The 16,352-nt window shown below is 45.0% G+C and overlaps 1 protein-coding gene across 1 annotated transcript; it reads left to right on the top strand.

The window, feature by feature from the left end:
• Positions 1-5,971: 5,971 nt before the first annotated feature.
• On the top strand, positions 5,972-14,957 carry GABARAPL1 (GABA type A receptor associated protein like 1). Its single transcript, XM_080914094.1, has 4 exons — positions 5,972-6,327; positions 10,247-10,325; positions 11,237-11,355; positions 13,774-14,957. The coding sequence occupies exons 1-4, from the start codon at positions 6,238-6,240 to the stop codon at positions 13,837-13,839; spliced, it is 354 nt and encodes a 117-aa protein (XP_080770220.1). The 5' UTR covers positions 5,972-6,237; the 3' UTR covers positions 13,840-14,957.
• Positions 14,958-16,352: the final 1,395 nt, after the last annotated feature.

The raw sequence follows: 16,352 nt of genomic DNA, 5'->3' as shown, positions 1-16,352 counted from the left end.
TCCCCATCTGAGTAATGTTGGCGATCATCCTTTCATTGGTACACACACACCTTGAACATCCCAGAATTTCACCATTTCCCACCCCAGAATTCCTCACAATTTTAGTGTTTGAAAAGAGTACCAGGAAATGAGTGTCCAAACTTTAAGATGAGAAAGAATAAAGTTTTAAATGAGCAATAGAAGGATAATTTCTGCAACAGATAAAGACAAGGATTAAAACAGTAGTAAATAAAGGAGAAATAGTAGAAATTCTGAGTGTGTCCCAGGTGGAGTAAATCCAAGAAGAGAAGTTGAAATTGGTGTTTATAAAGATAATAAATGTGACCAATAAGCACTTTGGACTTTGCCCTGTATTGTACGAAGGCAAATATTTAAAGAAGAAGAAAAGGTAACATTATTATTATTTTTTTTTTTTTTGGATGTGCTTCTCTTGAGAAGACGAATAGAAGAAAGGAGATAGAGAAGTGTCTTGGCCACTGGACTGCTAGACCACCCCAAAGCACCACCATTTCAGATCATATGATGAAAGCTCAAACTTATGAGTGGAGAGAACAAATTAGAGGCTCTTCTCTGCGTTTTGGCTTCTGGGTGTTCACCTGTGAATGTTCGGGTTGTCCACATTCCTGCTTGTGTATGGCTCTGGGTCTCTGAGAATATTGGCTGTTGAGGAGTTCCACTTTACATATAAAAGTCTCGCTGCCAGACAGCCTGAAGAAGAGGTTCGTGGTGTGCATGGTGGTGAGGGTAGGGGTATATGGGGTGCGAGACTGGGGGTAGAGAGGTTGGGAGGTAGAGAGCTTTTCCTTACACTTGACGACTGGCCCTCTCTTCTCTGTGGCATGAACCATGATGAGTGTTTAAGTGTAAAGTTGAGATACTCTCTCCAGGCAGCAGGAAATACAAAATGTAGGCAACTATGGGTCCCACTGGAAGGAGACAAATTTTATCAAGAGACAAATAACTTTGATTAGATCAAAACAGTGGAGAGTAGGAAGATCATCATAATGGCTAAAATTCTGAAAGCAGGTTTTCAGTGTTAAAATCTTTGCTCTGCCCTGTAATCTCTGTCCCGGTGTTGGGAGAGACACTTGATCATTCTGGGTTCCAGTTTATTCACTGGTGATTAAATAGTGACACTATGTGCATACCCGCATTTCTTTACCACAGGAACATAATGCAGATCCAACCTTCAAGACTGCAGGAGTATTAAAGCATCCATAGTATTAGTCACTTGCATTATCCTGTAGATGCCCCTCCCCCTCCAGGACGCTAAGTTCTTTTCCTACCTTGGCTGCCTTCTGTACCCTGGGACTGTTTTCTGGAAATGTGTGTGTGAGAAGGAAACACTTGGATGACCTCCATGTCTCTAGTGTCCTGAGTGACCCCCACACTTCAAAACTAGCTTTGCCTGATATGAAGTTCTAGGAAGAAAGTTATTTCCTTTAGATGTTAAAGGCGCAGTTGGGTTTAGAAGAACTCTATCCTTGTCTCTGCTCTTTCTGAGACTCATCATACATATGAGGCTCTCTGCCTCTCTTTCCCACTCTGTCCTATTACTAAACTCTATGGGCTGTTTCCCCACCTTTCCTCTAACATTTCTGGCTTTTCCCTTGAATATATGTTTATTTTTGTCAGATTTTTTTTCTTTGCATTTTCTGTGGCTGTAATCAATTATCTTTATTTTCTGGAGGTGGTATTTTTCTATTTCTTTGAAGTTCTGTCAATGTCTTGAGGTTATTAATAGTGCTTTTATTATTTTTTAAATTTATTTTGGATGTTTTTACTTTCCCTGAATGCCCTTAAGAAATTTGCCAAGTTGGTTTTTGCTCATTTATAGTAGTTGATAGTTTGCTAGTTTTGGCATAGAAGAAGGTGGGATTCAATAGATGCCTGAGATGGGCTTCTGGGGAGCAAAGCTTATCAGAAGAGAGTTAGGACCACAGACTGAAAGGCACCAAAAGAGCGGTAGGGTCCGTGAAAAGAGAAATCAGAGTTTACAAGGCAAACATGGAAACTGGTGCTTAAGGCTTTCAGGGAATCAGGGAGGTTTCATAGGATAAACCCTTGACTAAATCCTCTGATTGCCAGACAAGATGTCAGGGAGGGGTTGTGCAACAGGGATCCCTCTACCGATGTGGCAGTGTGTGTTAGAGAGGGACTCAGACAATGTCTCCGTGTGATACCTGTCCTTTTCTGAGGCTTCAGTCACCATCACTTTTTGTTTTGCACTACTCTGGTACATTTCAACAGAAGAATATCTTAAGTTATAGCCCATCACCAGAGGGCAGCTCCCCAACTGGTTCAAAGGAACCCCAAACTGCTCAGAAGAGTCTAGAGGCAAAGAGAAAAGCAATGCCGAAAGTTCACCAATCAAGAGAATCCATGCCAAGGGTCAGATTTTCATGAAAATATTAAACAGAATCCAAAGTCAATTCTTAGTTTTACCATGTGGAGGTAAAGTAGCCAGTGCTGAAGTGGGAAGAGGAAACCTTCCCTGGAGAAAATTACTTCAGCAACTACAAGGAACCATTCCTCCTCTCTGGGCCCAACAGTGAGTGGCCAGCACCCCAAAGTGTGGCTTTGTTCCTCCATGGATTCCATTTTGTTAACAACTTGGGGTCACCACTTCTGTCCCAAGTCAGGTCTTGCAGCTCCTCCTCAATAGCCAATTTAAAAGAACCAAGTCAACAGTGGAAAAGAGAGAAAGGCGATTTATTCAAAGTGACCATGCTGCAGTAAATATTAAAAAATAAAAATTCTGTCTATCTCTTTACTGGCCCTGAGGTCTCTCACTCCTCAGGCCTGACCCTGATACAGAACCCCAGGCATCTCTGGAGCCCAGTCTGAGCCAATATGGCCCACAACTCCCTTCCCTTGGTTATTTACTACTGCCAGTTCTCCTCCTCTGTCCCGTGGTATTTCTATACCCTGAAATCCCACACAAACACAACTCTACTGCCCGATAGCTTTTTATACAGGTTTATATGTTCAACTCTCAATCCACAAACACAACAAGATTACATCAAATAGACAAAGACACAAGCTACCCTTCTACATGAGATATTAGACCTGTAAAATCTTTAATGTTCATAGCCTTTTAACACCAATAAATCCCACCTGGGTCCAGCTGGTTCTTGAGAAGCTCCATGTTGCCATGATCTCTAACCTCTGTCCTCAGACCTCCTCAGAGCTCTCAGCCCTCTCTACCTCCCTCACCCCGCCCAATCACTGGCTTTCCTTTATTTACTAATTAAAATGGGAAGGTTCAGTTGGAGTCATGTGACTAAGCAGTCCTTTTTGGGGAAGTGGAATTAACATTAAAATACAAACAGCTTCAGGACAATCTACATAGCCACTCTGGGAAAGAGGCACTAAGAGCTCAGCAAACTCCTCAAGCTGTGTCTTCAGAGTTCTGAAGTAAAATCAAAGTTTAAATAAAGGGCCAAGACATGTACATCTTCTGAGTCTCAGTTCACCCATGGTCCTCCACACTACAATCATTACCTTGGTTTCAGTCTCATGGAAGGCCATGAAACAAGTTGTTGGAACTGTTTGAAATCTGACTACCTTATAAGTTCTTTGTAGTTAATTCCTTTTCATTCTCCCAGCTCAAGATTCCTAGGGAAATTTCCATTTTGGGGGGATAATTGTTTCAATAGTCTGATGGATGGAGAGACTAATGTCTATTTAGAAGAACTTCATTCCTGCTAGGCTGTTTGGTAAACTCTCATTGCTGAGCTGATCTGTGGTTGCTCTGTCTGGGGCAATTAAGGTGGGGAAGTGATGACTCCTGGGGTATCCAAGCCACTGGATAGTAATGGTTCCACTAGTCTGAGGATCAGACTGGTCTGACTGAGGCTTTTACTATGGCTAGAGATCATGTTTGCCTGTGAAGAACAGCTTCTCCAGCAGGGGTGCTACTTGAAATCAGGACACCAAATACCATTAGGACTCTCTTAAAACCTCTCTCTGTCCATGTCTACATTGCATTCTAAATGGTATCTGATTTCCTTTTCTCGTGTCTACCTGAGGCTAAAAGTACACTGCTATCTAATCTGGTTCTTCCAAATCTATTTGCTGATTAACTCCCTGCTGACATTCACTAAGATAGTGGCAATGAGAGCTGGGGTCTTTGGTAAATTGATCAAGTCCTGAGGGCAAAGCCTTAATAGTAGGGATCAGTGCCCTTATGAAAATGAGGTTGCACAGAGCTTGCATTCTTTCCTTGGGCCCCACCTCCTAACTTTCAGGATGTTCTACAGCCTTCTAAGACATATCAGCTAGAAACACAGTGCTCATGAGCCTGTGAGAATATTGCATCTAAACTGTGATAGCAACCCTGGTGCAAAATCTGAAACAAATCTATGGAAGAGCAGAGAATAAAACTATGGTCACTGTTTAATAGTTCAACTTCTTTTCTAAGGAATTGGACTTTCTTCCAAAGACTACAACATCTGGACAGACTTGAAGAGATATGACATTGTGACTCTGTGAAAACTCGAGTTAATACATTTATTTTGGCACTCCTTTCCCTCTTTGCCCCACCCACAAGTGATGAAAGCAAGACAGAACACCATTAGGAGTGGGCATGGGTAAAAATGGTGGCTTTAAAGCACATTCATGAGCCTTTAACATCTCTCCCGCACTGAGATGCTGTTCTGAATATGAGAACGTTGTGTAAAACAACAAGGCTGAAGCTGTTACTTCATCATGCAGAACTTGTGAGCTGCAGAGAGCTCAGATCACTGTATCCAGGAAGGAGACGTTAGGGTCAAGAAAGGTTCACGGCACCGGAATCAACCAGTCTCAGTCAAATGATCTTTGGTATTTATTTTGTAGGTAATCGTTTACTTAAAAATTAACCGAACAATACAAAACAAACAAAAGCAATAAAAACTTTTTTTTTTTTTAAATTTCAAGCCGAACGAGTAAGTTTTCTGATGTTTGGTAGTAATTTATATCTATTTTCAATAGATGAATACTCTAATTCTGGAAGACCCTCAGTGGTACAGAGAGAGTCGGCCAAGGCACTCTGGCATGCCCGGGTTTCCATCTTAGATTCTTTGGATGCTGGATCAGCCTTCTGAGCCTATTGGCAGCAACCCCAGGTCTGTATATCAGGAACATCGAGATAGAGGTTAAGGATGGTTTGTGCTGTAAGGGTCTTTCACCAGGATGCTAGTCAGAGCTTTTGGTACCCACAAGGCCTTTTCATCGGGACAACTACCCTGCAGGGGATTGCCAACCCCCTGAAGTATTGGGGGAAACATAGACACCTAAACTGTTTGACCTCTGTATTTTCAAGAATCCACCAACCACACTTCTGGGGGGGGGACCTCATAAAATAAATAGAATCATCGTTCCTTGAACATGCTTGAAGGCTAGTATTCATCACTGGCATTGCTTCTTCTAAGCTTGATGACTTCATGTTCTTCACCCTTACATTTCTTCAAATCCATGAGTCATGCTCTGTTTGTGTTGTCTCTGAACCAATTCCAGCACAAATCCAAATGTAAGGATGCCAGGCAGGAGGAGGAGCTGGGGTGGAGAAGGCAGGCCAGCTGTGGGTGCTAGGCAAAGGTCAAAATGCAAGCACAGGACATTTCGGTCTGTGCTACAAATCTCGTGACGACTGGCGCTTTTCCAATACCAGACTCCTGATTCCGTCCATTGCTCTGGAAACAGCTAGATTTTCTTCCTCTGTGTTTGTTTTGGGCATCAAACAAGAAACTTGAAGGAGAGGGAAGAAGACATTTGTTAGAACATTCTTCGAATTAACAAATTACCTTTAATATTAAGTCTCAAAAATAAAAACCCGACTAAATGATTTCTGCGTTTCGATGGAGTGATTTAGGAAAAGCTTAGGCGGAAAGAAGACACACACAAATAAACAATGCCTGGGTCCACCCTATCCAGCAAGTCCTTAGCGCCGGGGGCGGGGCGGGGGCGGGGCGTCGTGATGTCACAGCACCGCCCTGCTGTTTTTGTGTTCCCAGCTCTTGGGGAAAAGCTACCCGGTTTCTTTACCTGGTGGTCCCTTTACCTTCAGGCCCGGAGATCTCCAGGTCCCTCTCTGGACGTTTGGCCTCGTAGAGCGGCGACGGGCGCGTGGGAGCTGACGCGGGTGGTGAGATTGTGATAAGGCTGACATTGACTGGGGGTGGCCAGACGAGAGACGCGGTCACCAGCGCACGCAGCAGGCCCCGTTCGGGGAGCCCCTACATCCTGCGGTCCATCATGAAGTTCCAGTATAAGGAGGACCACCCTTTCGAGTATCGGAAAAAGGAAGGTGAAAAGATTAGGAAGAAATACCCGGACCGAGTGCCGGTGAGTGGGGGCTGGGAGGGAGAGGGTAAGCCTGGGGAGGTTGGGAGCTGGTTGCCCTGGAGCTGCCGGGTAGCCTGGCGATGGCGGGTGGCCCTGGTGCAGGAGGGTCATCGGTATGGCATAATCATTACCGGCTTTGACAAGCTTGTATCGTCGGGGCCTGTGCCCACTTCTGGCATCTTGAAAGCGCAGCCTGCGCGTGGTGGGTGAGTCAGCAGGATTCAGCACCCGTGGTGGTTGGGATGTGCGCGTGGCGCGGCCTGTCTGTGCGGGGGCGACGGGTTGGGGGCCCAGATTGGCTATGTTTATAGAAAATACGAGCAGCAGGTGAGGTGAGCCTTGTGCCCGTCCGTGTCTGCATAATTGGCTCTTCATGAATCCGAGTTTAGTCCTTATTTTCTTGAGCACAGGAGGAAATACTTAAGAAGCCCCCATATTCTGCCCTGCGTTTTCTTAGAATTGGAGGCGGGGGGGGGGGGGGGGGGCGTGAGCTCCACCAGGCAGGCCCTGCAAACAAGGTCATGCTCTGCGTCACAGTAAGCCTGCCTCCTTCATCATTATTGTCTCCTGGGCCGTGGGGGGATGGGGGGAAGAAGGTCCTTTCCCTGTGATGGGTGGGCCCTTGGATCTAAGACTGAGAGCCATTTCCTCCATGAATTATACCCCTAAAACCCAGCTCATGCAGTGGGAATTAAAATACTAAGGCAGTCTTCAGCATCCGGGTGTTTTTCACTTTACCCCCCCTCCCCCGCCTACTTGCCTTTTTTTTTTCCCTCTCTCTTTTGAAGGCTACGCAGCAGAATTGGAAGCAAGAGATGACATGGCTGTTAAATATGGTGGAGAGGAGCAGGGAGTTTTAAACCGCCTTCTCCTTATCTGTAGAGGCATTGATGTTAGATTAGATTATCCTTCCTCTAACTTTGAAAGATAAAAGAACTGCTTATCTGATAAAAAAAAAAAGGTATTTGATGCATAAGTAATAGGGGAGGGGCTTTTTCCTTATTCTTTATCTCAGCCTGGGCTACCAGAAGAAATGGAGGCCCAGCAAGAGAATGCCCTCAGCCCCATTTTCTATAAGGATGAGGAGAGTTAACTATCTCACCGTCCTTCAGAAATTCTACATACACGGTTCTTCCAGAACAGCTGGGAACACTCCAGTCTTGCCTTCTTACTACATAGCCCTTCACATGCTTCCTTGAACTCAGGGCCTTGGAGGATTGCTTTCGAAATTTCAGTTGGTCAGCCCGACCCAGTATTTTAAGATTACACATGGACCACATAGCTGGCAGTACTCCGAATGCCTTGTCTGCATACTCACGGGCTCTCGACCCAGCATGCTACAGACATGCTCTGAAGCACGGGGCAGTGAAGTCACCGCCCAAAGGTTTGACATTGCTGGGTGGAAGAGAATTCTAGCCCTGGCTGTCCTTGCTTCAGGGCTTTCAGAGCCCTTGGCCTTCAGGATTTTGATTTTTGTTTGTACAGTTAGATGAACCAGAATCAAGTGTTCACTTTATAAGGTTGAGCCCTGGAAGTAGGTTAACATTTGCTACCATCTGAACAGCCAGGAAAATTAAGTGAATATCTACCCATTATGGAGAACACTGATAGAAATAAGGGCTGTGACCTGTGACTGTTCTCAAATTCAGTTAAGACCTTCTTACTTCTTCAAGACAGAGCCCCCTGTCATTCAGTTGCTTACGGCACTCACCCAGAATACAGTTCCTCTGTAGTTTCCTGCTCATGACTTGATAGTGAATGTTTCACTTCAGTGATGATTTGTAAGCCAAGAAACCTTCACTTGGATCTCAAGGATCCTCTGGATTTCACCTCCAGATGATGCTTCCCAGTCTGAGAGGTTCTCAACTTCCCATCAGGTGGTGACATAGAACTCTGCTAGATGCCAGACATTTGGGTGGGGGTGGGGGGCAACACTGGAGTTGGAACCCTTTGTCTGGTGTCCTCTCCATCAGTGGATTGTAGCAGAAGTTCTCCTGCCGTGGGCACAGCGCCAGATCTTACTCTGTTCAGGTATTTACAGAAAAGCCACTAGGTTTCTAAGCCAATCTGACTCAGAGCTTAAGCATGACCTCAGAAGAGTTGTGCGTGGGCCTTGGGAGAAGGGATCATGGGATCTCGAAATAACAGTGTTGGAAACTTGTAAGAGCAGGAACTGCTGGACACACTATTTTTAACCATTTGTAAACAATCTTATGGTGTATGGGCCACTGCCACAGATGCAGAAAACAATTTCCCTGTCATTTTGGTAGGAGTTGCCACGTCGCAGAGTTCCTGTGGTGAATATCAGGGCTCCTTGTTTCCTGTGCTCTGTTGTTTGTAATCTGCATTCTTTCCTCCATCCTCTCTGGTCTATCTCTTTTTCAAGTTCTTTTCTATTTAATTTGAAGCTTTGGAATCATGCCTGTCTACCAGAGCATTTTCTTGTATTTATTTGTATGTCAGTTGGGGTGGGGGTGGGTCATTGGCTTGCTGAAGCCCAAAAAGGTCAGAAACTTCACACAGCTTCTAGGGATTCTCGTCCAGTGTCTGTTTCTGCTTCTTTGCTTTTTGGTATTTACCATTTCTTATATCTAAGATGAGCTTTTTAAAACAAAGAATCTAATAAGATGTTTATTTTTTGTAAGATGTTTTCTGAGCAAATATATAAACATCATCTAAGATTTTATGTTTTTTTCTTTGTTACAAAATGCATCATCTTTAAAGATGTTATGAAAATATTAAATGTTGACACTGAAAATCCTAACACAGTTAATAATGGTGAGTAATTTAGTGCACTACTACCAGAGGTGTCACTCATTATAAAATTTTATAATAGTTCTCACTTAGCGATGAACATGGTTTGGCAAAAATTGAAATCTGAACCATATTATGTGTGCATTTGTGTGTGTATTTGTATGTGTATTTGTGAGTGTGTGTATTTGTTTGTGTGTGTATTTGTGTGTATGTGTACTTGTGTGTTGTGTATTTGTGAGTGTGTGTGTGTGTTAGTCATCACTGTAGCAATGTCTGAGCCAGTCAGCTTTATAGAGCAAGAAGGCTACTGGCTTCAGCAGTCTTTGTCCATGCTTTTAGTTGACCTCATTCTTTGGGCTGGTGGTGAGTCAGACTGTCATGGTGGAAGCATAGAGGAGCAGAAGAGAAAGATCAGTCTATAGGTTTAGCTCAATGACCTAAAACTCCCATGGTGCCCTGTCCCTTAAAGTTCCACCACTTGTTCTTAAGCGCCAAGGCAGGAACACTTTTTAAATATATTAGCCTTTGGAAGGCAATGAAATTCTAAACTGTAATATTGTGTCTGTAACAAATGGCATTTCCCCCTCTGTTTAAATGTGTTCACATGTGAGGGACCATGTGTGTGTGTGTGTGTGAGTGTGTGTGTGAGTGTGTGTGTGTGTGTGTATGTTGATGTCTTATACAATTCTTGCTTAGTCTTCACATTACTCAGTATGAACCCAGCCAGAGCTTTCCACTTCAACTAGTCCCAGCCAGACAGCTTGACCAGAACTCTCTGGTTTCTGCTTTCCCAGCGTGTAGACTGCACATCCACTGGGCACTGATACAGATTTAAGGGATCAGAACTCAGTCTTGACACTTTCACACAGAGTACTTTTCTGACTGCCTCCTCTCCTGAGTCCATATATGGTATTTCAGAGGAAAAATAAAACTAACAGGTCATCAGACACATCTTAGAAATACAGAATACCTTTTCGATACTCTAATAAAGTATCGTAGGGTGAATGTCTTTAACACTCCTGTACAGGTAGTTTGTAGTAACTTAAGCTCAAGGAGTATGGGAAGTGGGAACTGAGTCTAAACAGGTGGGTAAATTTTGGGTATGGAAGGAAAAAAGATAATGCTGGGGTCTCCAGTTTTCATCCCCTCCCTCCTGTTCTTCTAGGTCATCGTGGAGAAGGCTCCTAAAGCCAGGGTCCCTGATCTGGATAAGAGGAAGTACCTTGTGCCCTCTGACCTCACTGGTAATGGCCTTTCCCTCTTCTGACCCTCCATTCCAAGCAAAGCATTCTTGATCTTTACATCTAAATTGGTGACTATGCTGTGTTGTCACCGTGTGTGGGTCGGGGCCATGCATGCTTTTCTTCAGGGAGCTGGCCAGTACGGATAGGCACACTCTGACCTCCTATATCTCCAGTTCTGTGTGGTATTTCCCAATGCCTTAGTTATGGACACACAGGAAGGCAGCACTCTGGGAGACAAGAATAACAGTTTGTAATTTTTACCACTGTCAGAACCAGCCGTGGCATCCTTAGGTCGATTGATTTGTGCCAGCGCCAGCCGTTTCTTGGGAGAACCACATTTCAGAGATTTATATCTAAATACGTTATCTTTAAATGTGTTTCTGTTGGGGGCGGTGAGAACTGCAAACTTCTAGCCTACCTTTAGTTTTGAATTTTACGGATTTAGACTTTGCCGTCTCCTTAAGGAAGTGCGGGTGCTTTCAGGATGCTCTGGAAAGACATTTAGACACAGTGTTCATGCGTATGTTGTCAGACTCGCAGAAACTTTGTGGTCTGCAAAGACACATGCCCTCGTGGTACTGGGAGGGTCAGAGTCCGGTGGATCTCTTCCTACTGTTAGCTCTCTGGATGCAAATGGGGCTAGAAAGGGATTTTAGATGGAAATGCCTGTGGTTACCTCCGACCTTAGGCTGGGTGGGTTTGCTGGATCAAGGATTGGAAGGGAGGGAGGCAGTCCCACTGTGGTAGGTCAGGCAGTGTACAGGTCTCCGTTCATGTTTATGTTTTACCACCAAGGCTCTTAGATGGTATTTGCATCTGAAAAGCTTGTCCTTCCACAATGGATTTTTGTTTTGTTTTCTGAGATTTCTCCTCCTAATCCCTTTTCATTTCTACCCGGCTCCTTCCTGTAGTCGGCCAGTTTTACTTCTTAATCCGGAAGAGGATCCACCTGAGACCTGAGGACGCCTTATTCTTCTTTGTCAACAACACCATCCCTCCCACTAGTGCCACCATGGGCCAGCTGTATGAGGTAATGGTCTTGGTCACAATACCCAGTGGCCTGGTGTCCCCTAGCTCTGGTTCCAGGGTTTGTTAGACACCTGGGAAGTAGGGCAGGAGGTGTTATTTATGGGGATCCTCTTACACCCAGCAGTGTGAGGCTGGCAGATTAGATTCCCCTTGTCCTTTAGTGACTGAGCACCTACTCCGTTTAATCTTTTGAAATCTCTTTGGTCTCGGCAGACTGTAGTACTTTATTGCCCTCCCCGGTGGGTGGTTCTTGACAGGAAACCATCACCAGGGCCATCATTCTGACCCTTTGTCTGGAAGCATGATTTGTTAGTGAACAGTGCCCGCCATTCCCTGCCTGTCAGCCACCCACCTCTAGCAACAGGTAGAGAAAACACCAGCAACGTTTGGCTCCTTTTCGGTCTGAACCCGGAGCTTTGTCTTCTCGGTTAGCTCCCGCGTAACCTGTCAAGAGTCGTCTTCTGACTGCCACACCTGGAAGCTCTCTTTCTAGAACAAACCGAAGACCACTAAGAGTTCCCGTTATCTGAGTGCAGGGCATGAGTCAAAATGCAAAGTTAAGGTAGAATCTGCTTTGAGAAAAACTGTAGTAAGGACTTCATATGCAAATAATGTGATCTAAGATTGCGACTACTCCTTGAACGGTGTCACACCAGATGCTGCCTTCCCTTAGATGTATATCTGGTAACCCCTGGTCTAGCCCTTATTCCATAGCAAACATCCTTCTTTAGTATGTGTATCAGTAGGTGTTTTGTGTTATCCATGCTGTCCTTGCTAGAGTGAGGAGTTCTTCTTTTTTGTAATGTGTGTGTGCTTCGAAGTATATATGTCTGTGTGTGTGTGCATGTTTGCACATTCACAGGTGGATGTCAGAGCAATTTCAGGGCATTTCCTCAAGCACACTGTGTGTCTTTCTTGAGCCGAGGTCTCTCATTGGCTCGGAGGAGAGCATTAGGTTGGCCTGACTGGTCAGTGAGCCGCAGGGGTCCTCTTGACTTCCCAGGTCCTGGAGTTATAGGCACAGGGCATCACACATACCATTTTTATCTGGGTTCTGGGAACTGAACTTTTGCCTTTACTGATTGAATTCAATGCCCCCCCCCCCCAGCCCTCGGTCAAAGAATAATATTTTTTTCTCAAGGTAAGAATGATTTCCCAATATTTTGTTTGTGAAATTCTTGAGAACATGCCAAAAACTTGCCAGAATTTTACTGCTAGTACTGGGCGGCTTACCAGGGCTCTGCAGCTCACACAGTGTGCTATACTTGTGTTTAGATGTTTAATGAATTTATCCATCCTTGTTCATCTTTTCGTTTTGTTTCACTTTGGGCCTCTGAGATGGGGTCTTGACAGGCTGGCTTTAAACTTTCATGTTCCCACCTCAGCCTCCCACATGCTGGGATCACTGGTGTACATGATCACACCTATCTGCTCTTTGTTTGTTTGTTTCTTTCTTTACAGAGCCTTTTATTAGCATATGTTCATTATATAAATTAGTTTTATTACTTATTATGTTCCCTTACTTGTATGTAACATATTTAATCACATTTACCCCCACCCCCGCCCCCACCCTGTCTCTTTCTCCTCTCAGTCTTGCTTAATTCACTCAGTGAATTCCATTAGAGTTCTTTTTTTTTTTAAACAGCAGAGCAGTAAGTTTGTTTGCAGAAGCACAGTTTACACTACTATAGAAAATGACTCCTTGTCCCATCAACCATCAATCACGTACAGACCCTCAGAAAGGGGCGGGGTCTCAGAAACGTGCTCCCAGTCACGATGGAACGTTGATAGGCCCAATTATCTATGTGGAGAACGGTGCAAATTAAGCAGAGCTGCTCTTGTGAGCTCAGGATTGCAACAGTGGTCTCATGCCTGGGAGCCAGCATTCCACACCTCTCCTCACCCTTCCTTAGAGTCTTACATCCATAAAATATAGATGAGCTGTGTGAGGCCAGGAGTTAAGTAATTCTGTATTATCTCTACTTTAACCAGTTATTAGGCTGTGTAGCCACTGCTGAGCATTGCAAAAGGAAATGTCTGTGACTATAGCTGACTGTAAAATGGTTGTATTTTTAGAGTGAGGCTTACTCCAGTTAGTTTTCTTCTGTTGAGAAGATGTGTTCTCTATGAAAACTTGTGTTTGTGAAGTCAGAGTGCAGTTGATGACCTTTCTTACTCTTTGGCCCTTTTATTATTTCTTTCCCTTTTCCAACTGCTAAGCAGTGAACCCAGGGCCTTACACATTTGAGGCAAAGGCTGTACCACTGGGCTGTGCCCCAAGTCCTGTTCTATATTTTAAATGGGAATAATGCTGACTTCCACTCCTCCTTTATAAGACTGTTCAAGGCCCAGAATCACAGCGACCATAAACGTGAATGTTTTAATATTTTCTGAATTGTCTTCTTGTCTCCTCTTTTAGGACAACCACGAGGAAGACTATTTTCTGTATGTGGCCTACAGTGATGAAAGTGTCTATGGAAAATGAGGCAGAAGCCCAGCAGATGGGAGCAGCTGGACTTGGGGGTAGGGGAGGGGTGCGTGTGGGACTTGGGGAACCAGAGGGAGGGCTCCCAAACCATGAAGGATTCGCAAGGTGAAGACATCAGGAAACATCACACCGCACACGCTGTTGTCTTTTTATTTTTTCCCACAAGCTCAGTGGTTACTTTTCTCTGCTTCCTCAGCCCAGGAAGAACTTGTGTTGGATTGGCAGTGAGGGCCGGATGGGGAAGACAGGTCTCACAGCCTGCTGTGAGCTCTCTCTCCTGCAGTTGCATCAGTTTGGGAGGAGGGCAGGTGACCACTAGAGAAGGATACTGTTCAGCAGCAACTCCTGTCTCTTTGGGGCAGAGGTTTGCTTTTTGGCATTTCTACAAGCCACACAGGCAAAGGGGGAAGAATGCTGTAGGGGACCATACTTAAGGGACCAAAAGATACCCACTGTCACTGAAGCATTTCAACCCCTGACCTCTGTCTCCAATTCCTTCTTCTTTTAGTCCTTTTCTTCCACCCAGGTGTCACGGCACCGCCCCGGTTGTGGCAGTAGACATTTGCACAGAAGTTTAGATGGAGTCCTCTTGCAAAATAGGGCATGCAAGAGTGTGGTTATGAATGCCGGCAGTTTGGATGGCATTAACCTGGAGTCCAGGGTGGAACATGTTCTCCTCCTTATCCCATACACACCTTGGACTGTCAGGAGCCTCAGGATCAGTCCTCTAGCATTTCCTTCACCTTTCTCATGTACAGGGACAGCGTGTCTGTGTGTGGAGGGTCTGGGTTACAAGGTTAGCTAGGTGGCACATCTCCCACTCACCCTCCCCGTCTTGGGTCTCACACGCACTGGAATGCTAAGCAGTGGTCAGCTGTCTCCCTCCTCGGCATCTGCTACTGAGATAAGATGGAGCGAGGGGCGCCAGGTTTCATGGGGGGCTTTACTCATTCATTTCATTTAGGGACTCTGTGGGGGGGAGGGGCAGGAATTGCATCCACACATGACATTTCAATTCATCTCTATAAAGGAAAAGCGTCCTCCATGTTGGGGGCAATCTGTATGTCTGCATTGTAAGCTTCAGGTTCTGGTACTTTGAAGTCAATGCTTGTCAGGCCAGGGAAATAAAATAATTGCTTACCTTAAAAATCTACCTGGATTCAGAATTGTCGCCGCGCCCCCGCCCCCCTTTGAAGTTGAAGTGGGTGTGGTGTTGGCAGTGCGTGCTTACATGGGTAAGATGTATATGTGTTCTTTCTGCTGTTGCCCCGTAGGTGGATGTTACAGTGCCTTTTGTTCCTGGGGCGTCTCTGTGTGCATGGTTTTCTGCCCAGTATGTAAGTGCCCAGTGGCTGCTTCATGTTTCTCAAAGCTTAAGTCTGCCTGCCTCAAGGGGTGTGCTAATTTGGAATGTAAATGTCTGAGCCTTGTCCCAGATTCGACTGGCAGTCATGTACGTGGTTCATCATGAGCAGGTACCTCAGAAGATTCTGCAGAGCCTTCAAGTCTGACGTTTAGGGCCATGCTGTGAGTCCTAAGCACAACATACTCTATTATGGCTCATGGGATGCTAACAGCTTCCAAGGCAGGAGACGGTATGTGTCTTCTAGCTGAATGCGGGCCTTTAAGTCAGGAAGCCTATGTGGCTAGGCTGGGGAGTTGGAAATCCTGGAGAACAGCCAGGGCATGAGAGAACCCTCTTTCCCATTCCTAACCCGATCTCTCTGCAACTCCACACCTAGGTGGTGGCTTCCTCGATTTTTAAGGAGTATGACAGAGTCACCAGAAAGGAATTAGGAAGTCATAGAATATCTATGCCAGGATTCTACCATCAGCCAAACTGCCCACTGAAGTGATGGGCACAATGCAGTTAGGATTGAGAGGAAAGAGGGGAAGACAGTCTGAAACAGCCCTGAAAACAACAAAGACATTTTTTTTTTTTTAAAAGATAATGAAAATGCTTTGAAAAGGTCTGCACTGGTGCTGTGAAAATGGATGCCCGTGGTTACCAAAATGGGAGTATGTGGGTTACCTGACAAAACCAGCCGGAGCCTGGTGTTTGGAACGTTGAGATGAAAACTATCAAAACAATTACGGGCCACCAGGAATAAGACTGAATGTTGGAAAAGACACAGCCAGCAGAGCCTGCGTCCTCTGGGCTCATCTGATACACTGCAGGCCTTTGATGAATTCGACCTTCGAATTCAGAGACTGTCTCCCAGAAGGCCCTGGCTTATTCTAGTCCCTCTTTCTGTTAGATTTTTCAGATGAGAAAAAAGTATCAAATAGGGTGTTAACTATTTTAGACTAGTACCACTTTTACAGATGCATAATTTCAATTAGCTACGTTTAGTCGCAGTGCCCTGCTTCGAACTTGGTGCTAGTTCTTGAACACAGTGTCTCAGCACCTCATAGATGCCTGAGTCTTGGAAAGTGACCTAACACCCTCAGGCACTTGTAAACTGAGGTTTCCCATGAACAGAAAGCACCATGGGAAATGTCCTGGGATC

Source organism: Micromys minutus (assembly GCF_963924665.1).
Source record: "Micromys minutus genome assembly, chromosome: 3".
Taxonomy (NCBI): Eukaryota; Metazoa; Chordata; class Mammalia; order Rodentia; family Muridae; genus Micromys; species Micromys minutus.
Note: the sequence above shows the minus strand (reverse complement) of the source record. Positions and strands in the feature narration are given on the sequence as shown.